Source organism: Filobasidium floriforme (assembly GCF_021052385.1).
Source record: "Filobasidium floriforme strain CBS 6241 chromosome Unknown HD553scaffold_13, whole genome shotgun sequence".
Lineage (NCBI taxonomy): Eukaryota > Fungi > Basidiomycota > Tremellomycetes > Filobasidiales > Filobasidiaceae > Filobasidium > Filobasidium floriforme.
Genome location: NW_025763634.1, coordinates 829,925 through 847,400, shown reverse-complemented (window position 1 = coordinate 847,400; position 17,476 = coordinate 829,925). Strand labels below are relative to the sequence as shown.

Genomic DNA, 17,476 nt, shown 5'->3' with positions numbered 1-17,476 from the left:
TATTATTTTATCGCTCGTGCTTCTTTCCTGAACAAATGTTGTATCGTCGTCAAGAGGAACGTCGTCAAGATTGTACAGACCACCATGCATTATAATCTCCTTGTAAACTCGTCAAGCCTCCTTGATATGCAAGACCAACCTCCTCATCGTGACCCAATAACACTCCCGACCTTTGTCAACACCTCATCCCACTCCTCTTGAGGATCACTCAACCAAGTGATCGCCCCTCCAGCTCCCAAACTATACCTCACTTCCCTTTCTTGCATACCCTGTCTATCCGTGTCGGTCGTGACAGGCTCATACTCTGCGACGATCGTCCGGATGACCACGCTCAGGTCGACCTGACCGTCGATCCCCATATACCCGAGGGCTCCGGAATAAACATCCCGCCTCTGGTACGGTGCTTCGAGGTCGTCCAGTATCTGTACCGACCGAAGTTTAGGCGCTCCCGTCATCGAGCCTGCCAGCGATATCACCCAAAGTTGAGCCCGAGGAATCGATCGCCATCCGGAACAGAACTCGAAAAAAAGCAACGCCCGCTTACCTGGCGGGAAACACCTCTCGACGGCTTCGATCTCGCTGATCCCTTGTTCCAACCGACCGACGACCGTCGTGACGAGCTGATGCACGCTCTCGTATGTCTCCAGGGCGATCAATTTGGGCACCTGCACCGAGGATGGGGAGCAGCATGATTGGAGGTCCGATCGGATAAGGTCGACGATCTGGCAAAGCACGAGGAAATCGGTTAGCGGTCTGGAGACTCGTTTATGGCATAATGGAAAATGAGCCGGACTGACCATCAAGTTCTCGGCCCGCTCCTTGGCGTTTGAGCACAATTCCCGGGCCACCTCGTCGTCCAGCTTAGCACACCTCGCTGTACAATCCGGTCCGCCTTCGCCAAGGCACTCAGCCCCTTGCTTGCCGCATACGCACTTGACACGCCCCCGGGTTCCCTTGATCGGTTTCATCTCGACCCGACCGTCCGCGTCTATCCGGACGAACCGTTCGGGCGAGGAAGACAGTATTGTCGTCCCTGCCGTAGGGAAATGAACAAACGTAGAATACGGCGCCGGATTCCGCTGTCGAAGATGTGCGTACATGTCCAGAGGATCCACACGAGTCGAGCTTGATGAGGAGGAAGCGACGAATGTTGTCGTCAAGGTGAGTTCGTACGAGTTGCCGTCGTAGATGGCTTTTCTGCACTTTTCGATTCCCGTCTTGTAATCCTCAGCCGAGATCAGAGGTTTGAAAGTAGGCAGGACGTCATTCCGGTCCTTCACCCGAGTATCAGGCCTTTGGCTTACAGCCAGCCCAACGACGTCCTTGGCGGTCTGTAACCATTGCTCCCATTCTCGAGGGCTCGCGCCGAATCGAAGACCTAGGCTTTCGAGCCATTCCAGCATCTCCATACCGTCATCTTCGGCTTCCTCGGTAGTCTGCACAGTTGCTGGCGAAGTGGTCTCTTGTCCACCTGGATCGACGACCCCACAGATATCCCACGATCCGTCCTTTGATCTCCGTAATAGCCGGTCACACCAACCCCAACAGGCATCCTGACCGTCCTCGTTTTCGCCTCCGCTTCCGGCTCTACGGACCTCGTAACCACCGAGACTCTCCTCCTTCATCTCGTAACCCCACCAACCGACCCAACCGCCTTTCCAGCGAGTATCCGTCGGCCGGTCACCTGATTCATGTCTCGAAGCCGCACGAGCGAACATGTCCAGAGACTGTCCCCGATCTCCCGTAGTTCGATCTTGTAGCCGCCGTCGCAGCTCGACCGAGCCACGGGAAAACCACTTCCAAAAGGTGTCCACCGCAGGCCTCGAGCTCAGCCGTAGGCGTCGTGCTGCGACTTGACTGGTCTCCGGGTTAAGGAAGTGGCATGTGACGGTACGGGTCCGAAGCGAGTATGACAAGACGAAGGAAGGGATCGACATGGACGATGTCGTTGCCGCACGATTCTGAGCCGATTTCGAAAGCATCCTTCCCTGAGCCGCTGCTGCACAAGCTGTGAGATTTCTCCGTTGAGACTCACCGACACCCCGTCCAACCAGACAGTTCCCAACTTCTCCGCCCTCCCATTCCCGCGCCTCGTCAATTCCCTGAAAATCTGCTCGTTGACGTCCCCCATTCCTCCTGCTGTCCTCTTCGGCACCTCGATCCTCTCCTCGACCAACCTCAACCTCCCGCCAATCCTCCCACCCTGATTCTGACCTTGCCCAGGACCCGGTGACCCAGCCCTCGACCCGACCCTCGACGCAGCTCTGCTCTCTTCTACCTGTCTGTACGTCGAGCTCATCCTCAACGTCCTTCTCGTCAAAGGCGGGTAACCCGTCCTCAACGCCGTGTTCGAGGTCGGAGTGGTCTTGCTCGTATGGTATTCGTGGGTTTTTTGTAAGAACGAGAGGAGGAGGAGAGATCCTGATGAAGAAGCTATCGACTACGAAACCCACACCGAAAGTGTAGTAAAAGGGACCATCGTTTAGTACAAAGCTGAACATCGATAAAACTCGGAGCAGGAACAGAGAATCGAGACTGACCTCCGGATGAAACTGAACCCCATACTGCGGTTTCCTCCGATGAGCCAACCCCTGAATAGTCTTTACCGGTACGACCGTCCCGTCCTCTGATTTCCGTATATCGTCGTGCCAAGCGATGACTTCCAGTTCGTCCGACGGGAAGCCTATCAGTGTCACGGAGACGACAATTGAGTAACGCAAGATGCTTTCAGGGTTAGTCTCCGAGATTGCGAGGAGTCGCGCCGGAAAGGTTAGTCGGGAGAAGGAGAGTTGCGAATAACTTACCGAGTACGGGATCTACCGTCAGACTGTTATACGTGACCATGTCCACCATTCCCCCTTGCCCCTTCCCCACCACCTCCTCCCCCTGCACCTCTTTCTGAACCTCCTCCTGCACCTCCTTCTGGACGTCATTGCCGAACGGCGCTTTCCCATTCCCCACATCCTTATCAACCATCTTCCCTGACCCCCACTGGCGGACCACGGATGAACCAGAGGTTTCAGGGAAAAGGTCAAAGATCGACCGAGAACCAGAACCAGAGCTGGAGTTGAGGTTGAAAGAGATGGGTATGACGTGCCCGTGCTTCAAATCAGGGGTGTTGATGATCTAGAAAAATATCACCCCCAATCCAACACCATCAGATCAACCAGTAGAGATAGAAGCAGAATATCAGTTCAGCTCATCGAATTAATCTCCGCATGAGAGCCTTTTTAGGAAGAATGACTGCAGGTTTGCATTGCATTGCATTGCATTGCAGCCTGGACTGTGAACTGACCTGTCCACCATAAGCTACAGCAAGAGCTTGCATACCCAAACAGATCCCTAAGAGCGGGATGGTCGTCGTCCGGATGAGGTCGAGGGCGAATCCGATGTCCTATCGTTGTAATCATTTTCGTACCGGTTTGCGTTTGCGATGACCGATTAATCAAGTCAAGTCAATATGATATACATTTCCTCCAAGGAAAAAACAACGAAAGGAAAAGCAAGGAAGCAGGGAAGCAGGGAAGGTGTGGAAGAGAGGTAAGAGGGAAGAAGGGGAGGAATAGGGTGCTCACGGCTGGGATATCCGGACGGCCTGGACCGGGGGAGAGGAGGATACAGTCTAGGTCGCTTAACATCGTTTGTAAGTCATCCCTGCTCGAACATCCACACCCATTCATTGTCAGCATCAGCCGAGCTCCTTAACATCCAGAAATCATCCCAAGGTAAGCAGACTCACCACTTAATCTCATCTGCCTGCACAACGACCACTTTCCTCCTGACCTCGTCGTCCGGATAGAGGGAGACGAAGAGGGAGAGGAGGTTGTTGGTGTACGAATCCCGATAGTCGAGGATGAGCGTCCTGGGCAAGGGCGGGACCGGCGGTAGCGGGTTCGCCGGCTTCGAGGACATCCTGAGCAGGTCCAATATGGGTGTGTTGAGGGTATTATGAGGAGGTGCTGAGGAGCTGAGGAGTTATGAGATGGGTATAGTTGTATGAGAGGGTACATAGCAGAAAAAGTTGCTCAAGTCCCGAATTTCGGGATCGATATCCATCGGAGAAGCGCGAAGGGAGGATCGAGCTCATGACGACATCAGATTGACCATGACTACCATCTTCCTATCCATCGTAATCGATATATACACAGTCAGTATAGCTCAACGACAGCTCTATTCGATATATACTAGGCGTACCGTAAACCAGCTTGCTCCTGAACTTGTCGCCAGATCGATCGGACACCTACCGATCAAACTAGCTACGATGCCCGAACTCCCAGGTGGGTCCCTTCTTCCCAATACCTCTTGCCTAAACCCCCCTCCCGACCTGACCAAATCGCCGATCTCACAGAGGTAGAAAGAGCAAGAAAGCTCGTCGAAGAGACTTGTGTGGGGTTTGAGATCGCCTCGGTCGATTCTAGGGAAGACAAGATCGTCTATACTGGTGGGATCACGCACGAGGATTATGTGAGAGGAACGATCGGAGTGTAGTTGTCGTCTGTCCGATCCGATTGAGGGAACTGATAATCATCGTTGTACAACTCGTCGATACTTTTCTGTTTTGCTTTTGAGATATCAGGTCAAAGAATTGGAAGGAAGGACAATAACAGGATGTTCCCGGAAAGGCAAGATGTAAGTTCAAAGTCCAAGTCCCAACCCCCTCCCTGTGCGTCCCCCTACTCCGTCCTCGATCTCTCTTCCTTCCAAACTGTGATCAACCATAATACTGACCTCGATCGCTTCAACTGCGCCTACATCTACATCTACACCTTCACCTTCACCTTCACCTTCACTTTCAATTCACTTGCGCATGGTAGATTCTGGTTGGACCTCTCAGGTACAGGCAGACTTCCCGTGATGCACTTCGGGATGACGGGGATGATCATGGTGAGCCTCCCCAACCACCCTAACCACCCCTCCTTCTTCCTCAATTGCGATCCGGATCCCCATTCCGACTTCAATCCTATCTCAATCTCGATCTCTATCCGCTTGATCCAATCTAATCGTCGTTCTCGTTCTCGTTCTCCTTTACCTTAATTGCATACTCATACTCGCCGTTTCTCTACGTTCTCTCTTTGTTCTGTGATTGCAATCATACAATACACTACAGCTCAAAGGGAGGGAACCCGATTGGTACATGCGTAAACCCCGCAAAGTCGATCGGTTGAAGGACGATTGGCCGCCTGTCAAGGTACGTTTTCCCACAAATACAGTACCGCTCTCAATCGTGAAAGAGGTTTAGGTTTTGGGGATTGAGGTGCTGAATCTCTGGGTTCAATTTTATGTTCGCGTTCTTGGTGGTTCGGTCGGATCGGGATTGTCGGTGGGAGCAGTATGTAAAGTTCATCTTGAAGCTCGAACCGGCGGAGGGCAGCGTTGGGAAAGAACCCGTCGAGTTGGCTTTCCTCGATTGTGAGTCCTACGATCACCTCGACTTGCTTGCAAAATACTCACTTACCACTGATCCCTGTCGACGCCCTTCCCGACAGCCCGTCGTCTCGCCCGACTCCGACTCCTCCCCCAACCCCCTCTGTCCCACCCACCTCTCTCAGTCCTAGGTTTCGACCCTTACCTCTCCCACCCAACCCTTCCCGAATTCCTCGCCCTGCTCGACAAACGCCCTCGAGCTACCATCAAGGGAGTGATCATGGATCAATCCTTTAGCGCCGGAGTAGGTAACTGGGTGGCCGACGAGATCTTGTACCAAGCTCGGGTCCATCCGGCTTGTCCCGTCGGGAAGATGTCGGATGAGATGAAGGAAGGGATTTGGAGGGAGATGAAGGTCGTCGTGGATACCGCTGTGGAGGCGAACGCGAACCACGCCAAGTTCCCCAAAGGTGCGTACTCGAATGTCTGTTTCGATAACCGTGGAATGCTTGATCGGAATGTTGAAGAAGGCTGGAATTGCGTTCCGTGATTGCAGACTGGTTATTCAGCTGGAGGTGGAGTAAAGGCAAAAAGGACAAGAACCGGAAGGACAAGGACGAATCTGGCGGGTTCCGGCTAGTGAGTCCCAAGACTCTCTGCCTGTTGCTGCTTTGATATGATAAAGCGACTGAACGGCGGTCCCTATTATTTCTCAGCCCGACGGAAGACCCGCTACGTTGGCTTTCATCACCGTAGGAGGTCGAACTTCGGCTTACGTCGAGGAATTACAGACTTTGCCCGAAGGGGTGGTCTACAAACCTCCTAAGAAGAAGGCGACGGTAAGCATCGTGCTGTACATCCCCCAATCTTTCGAATTCGCATTGCTAAAACCAGCGCCATCATCTGAAACGTAGAAGGCCGAAAGTGAAGCTTCGTCGTCTTCCTCCTCGGACGCCGAATCAGAACTCACCGAACCCAGCTTTGAAAACGGTGAAGTCGAGGAAAAGCCGAAGCCTGCTGTCAAGACCGTCGCTCCTGTGAAACAGGCGGGCAAGGGAGCTCGGAGCGTCAAGGCGAAGAAGGGTAAGGTTGAGAAGGTAGAGGAAGTTGTATACGAGGTGAAGGAGGAGGAAGAACAGGCGGTGAGTATGAACTCAATGGGGGATCGCCTGATCCAGGGCTCAATGACTTGGTTTTTCCCTGTGAATCTTGGACAACGTTCAGAAGCCTGCTACGAAACGAAAGGCAGCGGACGGTGCAAAGTCAGCTCCGACGAATGGGGTCAAACGGGTAAGCCTCGGTATTGAGTTCATGCTCAAGATAATTCCCGTAGCTGAGCTGATCATCAACCAGCTTCCCTTCACGCCTACTTTCCGGGAATATTCTACCTACGCTCGTATGGCATATCCATATTCAACGGCTCTTCCGGCCTGGATATCGATCGGCGCTCGACCACCTCCTCCTCGCTACTTTGCGCCGACCGTTCGACCGCTCGCCATGCTCGGAATCCTCCGCCGGCTCAAACGCTGAACAGCAAAAGCGGGCTACCAACAGCAAGAAGGTCAAACGTGAATCGTCTTCGGAACTATCTGAAGAGGACGAGGCGAGCGTTAGACAGCAAGATCCTTCGGTCAAAGTTGAGGCTACAACAAAGGAGGAGCAGGAGGGGGAAGTGGATTCCGGACGGAGAAAGTCGAGGCGAGGCAAGACGACCAGGTGATCTAGCGTTTCGTTCGTCAGAATCGCCTTGAAACCGTTGTTTTGCGGGAATGAAGCGACTGTAGCAACCAAGACTGTAAATTTCGATTTCCTGTATCAATGAGCTATGAGACTGTAGCTACATCCGCAATGAGGAAGGGATATGCGCACTACTGCACGTCGATCAGGCCCCTCCCGGCTTATCCTCCGCTTGTCTCGCGTCATATCGATCGACCCTGAGCTCGTCAAAGGGGAGAAACACGATACACATACTCGTATACTCACATCGATAACGGCCCATAGCACTGACTCAGAGGAAGATAAGGCCATATACACAGCCATGGCTACCGTTCCACCTCCGGCGACGCCTTCTACGGCCAAGACGACCGCTACATCGAGCACGGCCGCACCTCGTCTGAAACTCGTCATCAGACGACTACCCCCAACATTGCCCGAGGAGATCTTTTGGAACAGCGTAACTCCGTGGTTGGGAAACGTCAATGGAAGCGTGGAGGGGGAAAGTAAAGTCAGCTGGAAACGATATGTCAAAGGGAAAGCCGTTAGCGAGTGAGCACTCGGTTGGCATCCGTCTGCTCCGGTCGACCGGGCTCGTCTGACATCCCTTGCGATGATGGCTATTGCAGCACGAACCAGCACCGTGTCTTTTCCCGTGCATACGTACAGATGAAGACGACGGAAGATCTCACCCAATTCGCTCAAGCGTATGATGGACACGTCTTTCGAGGGAAAGACGGTGAGCAATATCAGATTCCTTTCTACCATGTCTTCCATTAGCTTATTCCGATGTCGAACTCGATGATGTTCCTCTGTAACACGATTACCGTGTGATCAGGCCAAGAATTCCAAGCCGTCGTCGAGTTCGCACCAGCCCAGAAGATCCCTACGTTCAAATCCAAGCCTCGTGTGGACGCTCGACAGGGGACGATCGATAACGGCAAGTCGGCTCGACGAATTGCTGTTCAAGCTTCTGTACAGGGAAGGGCTAATCGTGAAGACCTGTCTGTGATGTTCAGATACCGACTTTTTATCGTTCTTGGAGAGCTTGAAAGCGCCGGTCGTCAAGCAGGATATCAACAACTCTGAACGTAAGCCTCAGCCTAGATCCTCTTTTCCACGCATCCGAGACTGATACGAATAATGGACTCCTTGCGGTCATACCACGCTCCAGCTACCCCTGAACAACCCAAATCCACTCCCCTATTGGACCACCTTCGTGAAACCCGTCAAGCCAAGAAGACATCCAACCAGCGATCTTCCCCTTCCGACAACCGTACCGGTGGGAAAGATAAAGGCAAATCTGGGAAGGATCGGGACAAGGACGATCCCAAAAAGTCTTCTAAAGGCAAAGAAGCTGGTTCTTCCAAATCAGGCGGAGGTGGTGGTGGGAGTGGAGGGAAGAAGGAAAGCTCGAAGTCGAACGGGGGAGGGAAACGAGATCCCTCGCAGTCACAATCACAACCACAATCTCAGGGGCTGGCTGCGAACAGGGATCCCGTCAAGATCCAGGTCAACCCCGCTCGACAATCCGGATCATCATCAGCTCCCGGACCAGGACCCGGAAAAGTCCAGATCCTACAACGTACCGTTCCTCCTGTTCCCAACCCGAAACCCGCCGGTGCACGACCCGCTACCCCGACAGCCCCTGCCGACCCGCCCAGAGGACCCAAACAGACTCAAAACGCTCGTACGAAACCCCCTCCTGCTGTCGGTCAAGGCGAAGCGAACGCATCTTCCAACAAAGGAGGTCGGGGAAAGAACAACAAGGACCCCTCGGCGGCTCGACAACAACGGCCTGAACGGGGTGCGAAAGCCCTTCTCTCTGCTGCTCTCAACGCTAGTGCTGGTCAAGAAAAACAACAAGGTGCGGCGGGATCGGGAAGACCTAACAACAACAAGAACGATAACGGCCCGAAGCCGCCTTCTGGTCCTAAAGGTAAAGGATCGGGCGATCCGGCGGGAGCAGGGCAGGAGGGCAAGGACGGGTCTGATGCGGGTCAGCAGAAACGGACGAGGACGAGAGGTGGACAGGGCAAAAAGAAGGGGGAAGCGGGTGCGGTTGCAGCAGCGGGGTCGGGGGTCGGTCGAGATGGAGGTGGAGTATCCGTTGGAACGGCTAGGATTGACGATTAGCCAGCCGTGCCCAGAGCAAGGGGTGTTATGTTGTGGCCACTGTACTTCTGTACGGCATTCGATTCATGTCATCAATCTGTGCCTTTACTTCTAGTTGGTCTTGGTTGACGCGTTCGGTAACAAAGGAGGCTGCCAGTCAGAGTCCATCTTGTGAATCGTCGCACTTGCGCTTTTTTCGTTCCGAATCCGGTTCCATCGTTGTCATGTGTATATGTATATGTTGTGAGTCAAGCATGTTATGCATGTTGACACGAGTGGAAACCAAGGAGTCTTACTGGAATCAGTTTGAATCCAAGCGGGAAGAGCCAACAGACAAGCACAGAAGATGTATCCCTGAGACGGAATTCGAAGATGGAAGAATATCGTATATCGTATAAGAGGTAACAAATGAAATGTGAAAAGGTGAAACAACTCGAAAAGTAAAGCGTCTTCGAACTCGTGCCCCGTCTTTCTATCTAATCAACAAGGAATATCAAAAGTCGTCGTATCCGAAGCGTCGTCGACCCCAGTCTAGTTCTTCTGGAACAAGGGCAAAGCGGGAGCTGCAGCACCGGCGAGCTTGTCGAGATGGGCAGCCTTGCCAAAGGGACTGTTGGCGGCGATACCAGCGGCACTGATACCCTTGTCCATCGGAGTAAGCTCCTTGGGCTCTTCGGCTTCCGCGTCCGCCTCGCCAGACTCCTGTCGTCGGTTCAACCTGATCGAACCCGCGCTGGCGTCACCCGAAGCTCCGCTACGAAGACGAACGAACGAGGAAAAGGGCAATCAGCCGAGCGTTCGCATAACGTTTCTGGAATCGGTAGGATGTGAACCGAACATACGAATAGGCATCTCCACCGTTGCCGCCACCGATACCTCCGGGTCCTCCAGTAGCGTTGCCAGTCGAGCTCTTGCCTCCGTTCCCGGTAGTCACTAGGGCGATCGCAATGAGGATGTCAGTGAACAATCGTCGAGGCAAGATCTTCAATGCGGGTCACTCACAGTTGGTGCGCCCGGTACCGGTTCCGAAGGTACCTCCCTGCCCCTTGCTGCCGAGAAGCTGACCAAGTCCGCTCAGCCTCTTCTTAAGTCCGAGGTCTCCCAGAGGAAGAGTATCGTCGAGGTCGGCGCCGAGTCCGACGAGACGCTTGTCCATGGCATCGTCGGCCGATCGCTTCAATCCGAGGAGACCGCCATCGCCGTTAGTGGACTCCAAGCCACCGTAGGACCCGAAGTCGAGGAGGCGCTTCTGATATCCCTGCTGGTTGTACTCCGGCTGCCTTTGGGGGATGGAGAAATCGAGAAGACGCTTTTCGGGTCCTTCGGGTCGACGTTGAGGAATGGCGAAATCGAGAAGTCGCTTTTCGGGGACCTCGGCGGCCTCGGGTTGCTCATATTCGGGTCGTTCGGGTCGACGCTGAGGGATGGCGAAATCTAGGAGTCGCTTCCTAGGTCCTTGAGGAGGCCTCTCATCGTATTCGGGTTGACGTTGAGGAATAGAGAAGTCGAGAAGTCGCTTCTCTTCGACGTCGCGACCGAGGATGCTGCTGAGGAGTCCGGGGTTACCGGTGCTGCTGAGCTCGGATCCGCCGTCGAGCAAACGCTTGTCGTTGTCGTGAGTGTCCCGAGAGAGGATGTTGCCGAGCAGACCTTGGTTGCTGCATCGGGTAATCTCGGAACCGCCGTCGAGCAAGCGTTTCTGCATACCGTTGCCGCCCATGCCGTTTCGGGTACAGTCGACGTAGCTGATCTCGGAGCCTCCATCGAGGAGTCGCTTGGCGTGAGCTTCGTCTTCGTGTTCAGCTCGAGTGAGGATGCCGCCCAAGAGACCGCCGTTGTTCTGACCGTTACTGTTGTAGGTGTTGCCCTGGCGATGGATCTCGGAGCCGCCATCGAGAAGACGCTTCTCGTGATCGACGTCTCGACGGAGGACGTCTCCGAGCAAGCCGTTGGTGTAGTCGAGCCCGACTTCGATCTTGTCTTGCTGACGTTTCCACTGGAGACCGCCTTCAGCGCCTTGAGCGTTACCGGAAGAGGTCATGCCACCGTTGCCGGTAACAACTACGCAGACCATCGAGACGTATGTCAGTGTCCAACGGTAGGACAAAAGATGAGAGGGCGACTCAACGACTTACCGGTCTTGCCTCCCTTGTAGTTGAAGAAAAGTCCGTTGTCGTTGCCCATGGGCTTCCCTTCGGTGTAATCGATGTCTCCACCACGAGCGGGACTATGTTACGTGAGGGGCAGGTCAGACGTCAGCGTTGATGGAAGGTGAACACTCAAAGGAGGTCAAAGGATGTTGACGATGTCAAAGGATGTTGGGAGGAAGTTGAAGGCGAGACGGAACGGAGCGAAGGATAGACACGGCGAACTCACCCTGCGGCACCACTGTAAGCATCGCCACCATCGTTGCTTCCAGTGATAGGATGGGCCGAGGTAACGCTAGCGGCGAGAGCGGAAAGGACAAGGACGAGAGTAGAAGCGCGCATATTGATGATGATAGAGTGTGTTGTTAAACGAGTGTGGGTTGGTCGCGGTGTATGTAGAGGGGTATGAGGTTGCAGACGGATATGATGCGGAAAGTATGAAGAAAGAGAGGAGGGTGAAAAGGGAAGGTGGCGAACGAAAAAACTGGGCAGACGGGTTTCCTTATATATTCGCAGCTGATGCACCTGACCAGGATACCTGATGCACGTTGGATGGAACACCACCGTCTAAGCGAGACCTCGCGTGCCGCCCGCAAAGCTTAGCGCCGCAAAAAGGGCGTGTGAAACAGCACTTCTCACCATATCCCTCTCGACCTAGATCCTAAGTCAAAAATCCGGCCTCGTGACGATTTAAGACCGATTTTTACGCACCCATGGGTCTTATCACGGCGATTTTTGGTCGTGTCCTCGTCGAGGGGCATTCCAAAAACACGAAATAGTACGGAAGCGAGGGGGTTTACGTGATTCGGCTGAAACGCGAGATCTCGGGAGATTTTTCAGCGAGCGAGGTCTTTGACACGACGTTCATGCATTGTGACATCGACAAGAGATCCCAGGAGCACGGAAGACCAGAATTGACTGCGCACTGCCGATGACCTGCTAGGCATCGCGTTCTTTCGACGATCGGTCGATCAATCTCGTTCTTCGGAAAACGCAAGATTGATAACCTTGACATCAAACAGCGCTCCTCATCGAACACCCCATGCATACTGAAACCGGTAAAAGACGGACTCCCAGTCAAGGCCCGATTCATGCGCACGAATGATTATGAAATGAATGGCAACGGAAAGTGTCCTCGGTCGTCCTCGAAAAGAGGCTACAGACAATGCATTATGACTACGAAGCGACAAGCGCACGACACGACTTGAAGGGTTTCTCTTGTTGTAACAAACACACTAGCACGGACCATGAAGAAGCACCTTAGACCATGAACACGGCGAAAGCAATCGCTCCGACCAGAGCGACCGATCCGCCCAAGTGTAGCGGGTTGAGGGAGATGGCGCCGTTCGAGCCACCGCCAGTGTTGCCGGCCGAGCCACTCGAGGTGGGTTGACCAGCACCGGTGCTCGTGGCGGTACCCATGCTCCCGCTTGAAGTGGCCGTCTGGGTGGACCCACCACTCGTCACGGTAAAGACGCCACCCTGAGGAGCCTGCGCCAAACACTGAGCGGCGTTGGTGGAAGCGTCCTCGGGGGTGTTGGGAGCTAAAGCAGACGACCAGCGATTCATGTTAGTCTCGCAATATTCCCATCTTCCCGGCAAAGTGCGACTCACGTCGGGGCACGGCAGTAGCGTTGCCGGCAAAGTCACAAGCGTCCGACCTCCTGTTCTGGCTCTCGTAATAGGCGGAGAAGATGTAGGACAATTTGATCTCGTCCGAGCAGTACGACAATTCGCCATACTGTCCGGTGGTTCCGTTACCACCAATGGTCGCGCAAGTGGCGGTCGAGTTGGTGGATCCGAGCAAAGAGCAGGTGTAGCTGCAAAAAAGAGCTGCGTATCAGCCACCCAGTCCTCCTTCCGCAACCTGCTTCCTGTACGTATAGACTCACTCGATAAGAGCACCCATGATAGCGGGCCTGCCAGCAGTAGCTCGCTCAACGACACAAGAGAACGAGTTTTCATAGAGACAGTTGCAAACGGTTTGGTCGGGAGTGTCCGGCAAGGTGTTGCTAGCCTGGAAGGTCGAGTTCTCGGCCGAAGGACATTCACCCTGAGTGACCGTGACGGACGATTGAGCAGGGGTGTTCGGGGTCGAGGTAACGTTGCTCAACCGAGCGGCAAGTCGATCGAAGTCGTCGGAAGTCTCGACGCTACGAAGCAGAAGATGATCTCGTCAGCTCGAATATCGAAACGGTCAATCACGAAATCCGCCCCGCGCTCGACTCACGTCTGACCATCGGTACCTTCGAAGGTGACCATCCCGTATCCATCGCTCGTAGGGAAGTAGCTGAAGGCGATTCCACCGCTGAAGACGTTGGTAGTCGGTGCGCTGTAGAGCGATCCAACCTCTTGCCACAGTCGAGGGGGCGAGGTGATGCATCTGCAGCGAAAAACAGAATCCATGTTAGTACGCTGAAGGCCTACGACCGGAAGCAGGAACGCCAGGAACTCACCCATATTCCGACATGTAAGCAGCAACGGGCAGGTTTGAAAAGTCATCGACGATGGATTCCCACCCGCTGTTCGCGAACGTGCTGTTCCCACACCATTCGTAGTTGTCTACGAAAAGGTGGTCATGATTGGTCAGCCATGAGGCTCGATCAGTAGGCTGAATCTTCGACCGCCACTCACTCAGTCCGAACAAGTCGAGCGAGACGGTCTCATCCCCACAAGTCAAGTAGTTGGCCAAAGGATCTGTGGAAGTAACATCACGATCCGATCAGCCTCTCCAATCTCGTCCATTTGCTTAGAACAGATCACTCAAAGGATCCTCGATGACATACCTCTGAAAGCAGGCTCTCCATCGACACTGCTGTACCCGACGAGCGCGTTGATGTTCTTGGCCTTCAAGTAAGCCTTGGTATCCCTCGCTGCAGCCTTGACGAAAGCTACAACAACCAACAGCGACCCGAATGACAATCAGCTTCTTGGATGTTCCCTCGAACGCGGACCAACACCGCAGTGGGAAGGAAATCAGGCTCACGTCCAGCATCCGTATTCACAGGCAAGTTGATGACCTCGTTCCCGATGTTGAACGCCAACAAGTTGTCGTACTGTGAAAAGGCATCGATGGTCCGGATGTATTCGTTAAGAAGGGAGGTGGTCCAAGCGGGAGAGGCTCGGTTAATAGATCCGTTGAGGGGGAGGGAGACGTCGAGCCTGTTTTCGTTTGGTCGTTGTTGTTCCGTTCGGTGGGGCAGGAGGAAGTCACAGGGAGAGGTGCAATACATGATCAACATCGTGGTTGACAGAATCAGCTCGCAGTTCGACAAAGGATGAAAGGACAACAAGGAATGACCGGGACCCGAGGCTTACAAGACGTAAATCCCCGCATCCGAGAACGTCCTCATACACTCGGAATGGTCGTTATCCGGGTTCACACTGTACACCCTGATCGCGTTCGCTCCGAGTTGTTGCAAGTAGGGAAGGTCACGGGTACAGTTGGTCGCTGATGAGAGGGGGTCGATATATGATGACGGTTCGGGGAAACCACCGCTGTTTTGACCATACACAACGATGTCCAACCATCAGCTCAGCTTCGTCTACCTCCGGATATTTATGTTTGGGAAAGAATGAGATTGCCAGCATAGACGTACTTGGCATCGTTGGCTTCGGAAGAAGGCCCAACCTCACCCTGAGGCTGGTAAGCAACTCCCTTTATGTAGAACCTCTCCCCGCCGTCGTTGTACAGGTACTTGCCCGTCCTCGTGATCTGGGAGATGGCAGCGGTCGGTGCGGGGGAGAGTGCGAGGAGGGAGGTGAAAAGGGCGGTGTTGAACAACATTGTGGAATGGTGTGAGGAGAGAGAGGGAGGTCTGATAGAGGTTTCCTGTCAAGGTAGTAGTTCTGGTTGTGGTAGAGGTAAAGGGTTGTTGTCAAAGATCGCCGATTGTTTTGCCGCGGGGAGGCCTGGTAATCGCGCAAGTGGTGAGGAGCAACCGGTAAAGAGACTGAGCAGGTTCAGGAGGTTCCACTGAGTCGACTATATGACTCTCGAAGTGCACTAACGATCTAGAGTGAATGGCAGTGCAAGAGTCGAGTATGAATGGAGAGAGGATCTCTCTGTTGAAAGGAGGCGGGTGGGCCCTGGGTCGACGTCCCCTCGGGCTGTGTCGCTCAGAAGAGTTGTCGATGGCGCGCGCGCGGCACTGAAGCGAGGAAAAGTGCTCGGCATTCGCATCGTGCACCGTGTTGGATTGGCCGTTTTATTTCTACAACGAGATTAATTATCTTGTATTGCTGATCGCTGACACTTTCATATCAGAGCTCATCTATGATCTACGGCTAGAGGAGGCTGCTGGCTGCTGGCTGTCAGTAGCTGGATCGGATGATCCTCTGATCCGTTCCATGATCGATGAATAGCGGGAAGGTGAAATGCTGGATCGAACAAGGATGACTCTCGCTTAGCCCATGTCACAGCTGGCGAGACGACCGGTCGACTTGCCAAATTAGGCTCAGGATCCCTCTGACAGGCCGAACAGCTGCTAGGGATCTAGGGAGAGCCTCTTTCTATCTAGCTTACTTCATACATTGTTCCCGTCTAACAGGTGTATTCGTCTTCAACTCCAAACTCTGCTTCCGGGCTGAGTGTCGCTCTAGAACTGTGGCAAAAACCAGCGATATTTCCCTGTGGTCCCACGTTCACGAGGGTAGCATGTAACCGTAGCTGAATGTACCCAGAAGAATGTTATGACATCAGATTCCGGACTTCCTCCACTACGATCCTCTGATATCGAGAAAAGAGACTGCGGATGGAAAGGTCACGTGACGTGATGATCTCAATTCTAGTCGCGGCCTTAACCACTCGGGCGAATAAAGGGGTTCACTGAAATTTCGAAATCCACCCATCGCAATCCACCGCCATGAGACTGCAATATTCGGATAGAGGGTACATACACCATGCCGCCGATATAGTCGGCCCAAAGATCGGTCGCTTCAGTGAGAGCCAAATCAAAGATCAAGGCCGAAACGGTTGAGATCACGTGATCGCCTCCAAGTGCAGCGATTCTAGTGTAGCGCTCCTGCAACTGAGCGCTCCGAAACTGCTCGTGGGATTTCGAAGTCCCGCCCCGCACGACTTTCAACTGTACGACCTACCTCTTTGGGTAGAGGGTACGTGCCTCTTTCATAATATGTGATCAGACCTAAGACCGGTTTGACTTGTGACGAGAATGGAGCGATTTTGTGCGTAGCCAAGGGGTAACGCGCTTCACTCGGCATTTCAGCGTGGCCGATTTCGATTTCTACGGACATCACAATTCAGGCCGTCAGAATAGGTTGAGGTGGTAGTACCATGTGCCTAGACTTCTTCTGGGTAAACAGAACCGGGAAGGTAGTGTTGTGCGGAGTGTAACGTCGTTTGCGAGGTAAAGCTCAGTGGGGGTGCGTCTCACTCGGGGGTGAAGAGCGTTGTCAAAATATCAACCTTCCAAGAACCGGGTCTGTCTGCTTGCTGGCAAGGTACAATAGAATTTCAATTTGCCTGGAACCGTGCCATACAGCTGAATCAGTGGCGAAGCCGTGGCGTCGTCTACCTTTTTGGCACATTCTGAACGTCCGACTGCGCGTTCAGACGTTCAGACGCGATCAGACGTTCATGAACGCCTGAACGCCGTTCATTTTCGAAGAGCCTTGTGAAAATACTCACTTACGAAGACTAGCAGTCAGAGCCCTCAAATTAGGTTGAGCGATAGATCTATGTACCCAAATGGATCCTCCGGTTTGAAACCCCTCGTAACCCGGCAAGTTATCAGGTGAAACGACTTGACCTTCATCGCCATATTGCCACCGGGCTCTCGATGAGGGAGTTGTTCCGCGGTGCATGTTGTGCTTTCGCGCGCGATTTCCCCCTTGTCAACGACACAGCCCACCCAGCGACCCCTCTCGCCTTCGCCCGCCGCCCGTTCATCATCATTTCGATCAGGAGAATGAGATCTCCAAGCTAGATGAGGACGATATACCTTGCAACACCGCAACACCAGCTCCGATCTCATCTCCCATTGACTTGGGTCACTATCCATCTAGCGTAGGAGATTCGCTCGAGGTATAGGAAAGAAGTACGGCTTCCCAGAACCTCCAGCTGGCTGTCGCTTTGCGGAATACAAAATAGCGTCCGCATACCGACAAGCTGCACA

At 53.6% G+C, this 17,476-nt stretch overlaps 6 protein-coding genes across 6 annotated transcripts; 2 read left to right on the top strand and 4 right to left on the bottom strand.

Moving 5' to 3' along the window:
- Positions 1 to 143: 143 nt before the first annotated feature.
- HD553DRAFT_342958 (putative 4-amino-4-deoxychorismate synthase) lies at positions 144 to 3,912 on the bottom strand (the record flags this gene model as incomplete). The annotated part of the gene is made up of 9 exons (XM_046182814.1): positions 144 to 460; positions 545 to 722; positions 798 to 1,961; positions 2,036 to 2,440; positions 2,541 to 2,683; positions 2,805 to 3,126; positions 3,296 to 3,394; positions 3,576 to 3,654; positions 3,740 to 3,912. 9 exons carry the CDS (start codon positions 3,910 to 3,912, stop codon positions 144 to 146), a joined length of 2,880 nt encoding a protein of 959 aa, XP_046036117.1.
- Positions 3,913 to 4,151: 239 nt separating this feature from the next.
- HD553DRAFT_313020 (Formamidopyrimidine-DNA glycosylase N-terminal domain-containing protein) lies at positions 4,152 to 7,239 on the top strand. Its single transcript, XM_046180178.1, has 12 exons — positions 4,152 to 4,277; positions 4,349 to 4,464; positions 4,577 to 4,629; positions 4,815 to 4,884; positions 5,108 to 5,188; positions 5,331 to 5,409; positions 5,487 to 5,834; positions 5,921 to 6,003; positions 6,081 to 6,203; positions 6,279 to 6,506; positions 6,589 to 6,654; positions 6,899 to 7,239. Exons 1-12 carry the CDS (start codon positions 4,262 to 4,264, stop codon positions 7,082 to 7,084), a joined length of 1,449 nt encoding a protein of 482 aa, XP_046036116.1. The 5' UTR covers positions 4,152 to 4,261; the 3' UTR covers positions 7,085 to 7,239.
- A 118-nt stretch (positions 7,240 to 7,357) lies between these two features.
- On the top strand, positions 7,358 to 9,343 carry HD553DRAFT_313016 (Smg-4/UPF3 family-domain-containing protein). Its single transcript, XM_046180177.1, has 5 exons — positions 7,358 to 7,629; positions 7,707 to 7,816; positions 7,916 to 8,017; positions 8,097 to 8,168; positions 8,252 to 9,343. Exons 1-5 carry the CDS (start codon positions 7,403 to 7,405, stop codon positions 9,211 to 9,213), a joined length of 1,473 nt encoding a protein of 490 aa, XP_046036115.1. The 5' UTR covers positions 7,358 to 7,402; the 3' UTR covers positions 9,214 to 9,343.
- Positions 9,344 to 9,723: 380 nt separating this feature from the next.
- On the bottom strand, positions 9,724 to 11,767 carry HD553DRAFT_335791 (uncharacterized protein; the record flags this gene model as incomplete). Its single annotated transcript, XM_046182211.1, has 5 exons — positions 11,569 to 11,767; positions 11,328 to 11,419; positions 10,195 to 11,253; positions 10,035 to 10,125; positions 9,724 to 9,946 (listed from the first exon to the last, which is right to left on the bottom strand). Exons 1-5 carry the CDS (start codon positions 11,679 to 11,681, stop codon positions 9,724 to 9,726), a joined length of 1,578 nt encoding a protein of 525 aa, XP_046036114.1. The 5' UTR covers positions 11,682 to 11,767.
- A 664-nt stretch (positions 11,768 to 12,431) lies between these two features.
- HD553DRAFT_331769 (Glucanosyltransferase-domain-containing protein) lies at positions 12,432 to 15,372 on the bottom strand. The gene is made up of 10 exons (XM_046182033.1): positions 14,939 to 15,372; positions 14,658 to 14,837; positions 14,326 to 14,501; positions 14,126 to 14,230; positions 13,974 to 14,036; positions 13,796 to 13,901; positions 13,570 to 13,722; positions 13,232 to 13,492; positions 12,954 to 13,159; positions 12,432 to 12,883 (listed from the first exon to the last, which is right to left on the bottom strand). The coding sequence occupies exons 1-10, from the start codon at positions 15,124 to 15,126 to the stop codon at positions 12,600 to 12,602; spliced, it is 1,722 nt and encodes a 573-aa protein (XP_046036113.1). The 5' UTR covers positions 15,127 to 15,372; the 3' UTR covers positions 12,432 to 12,599.
- Positions 15,373 to 16,138: 766 nt separating this feature from the next.
- HD553DRAFT_324589 (uncharacterized protein) lies at positions 16,139 to 17,165 on the bottom strand (the record flags this gene model as incomplete). The annotated part of the gene is made up of 4 exons (XM_046181508.1): positions 16,139 to 16,384; positions 16,440 to 16,585; positions 16,768 to 16,902; positions 16,994 to 17,165. The coding sequence occupies 4 exons, from the start codon at positions 17,163 to 17,165 to the stop codon at positions 16,139 to 16,141; spliced, it is 699 nt and encodes a 232-aa protein (XP_046036112.1).
- Positions 17,166 to 17,476: the final 311 nt, after the last annotated feature.

Coding starts and splice junctions, on each gene's coding strand:
- HD553DRAFT_313020 (XM_046180178.1), top strand. Junction 4,465..4,576: donor GGATCACGCACGAGGATTAT/GTGAGAGGAACG, acceptor TTGAGATATCAG/GTCAAAGAATTGGAAGGAAG. Junction 6,655..6,898: donor CGACGAATGGGGTCAAACGG/GTAAGCCTCGGT, acceptor AACGCTGAACAG/CAAAAGCGGGCTACCAACAG.
- HD553DRAFT_313016 (XM_046180177.1), top strand. CDS start 7,403: ATGGCTACCGTTCCACCTCCGGCGACGCCTTCTACGGCCAAGACGACC. Junction 7,630..7,706: donor AAAGGGAAAGCCGTTAGCGA/GTGAGCACTCGG, acceptor TGGCTATTGCAG/CACGAACCAGCACCGTGTCT. Junction 8,018..8,096: donor ACAGGGGACGATCGATAACG/GCAAGTCGGCTC, acceptor TGTGATGTTCAG/ATACCGACTTTTTATCGTTC.
- HD553DRAFT_331769 (XM_046182033.1), bottom strand. CDS start 15,126: ATGTTGTTCAACACCGCCCTTTTCACCTCCCTCCTCGCACTCTCCCCC. Junction 14,838..14,938: donor TCCGAAGCCAACGATGCCAA/GTACGTCTATGC, acceptor TGGTCAAAACAG/CGGTGGTTTCCCCGAACCGT. Junction 14,037..14,125: donor TGGAGAGCCTGCTTTCAGAG/GTATGTCATCGA, acceptor TTACTTCCACAG/ATCCTTTGGCCAACTACTTG.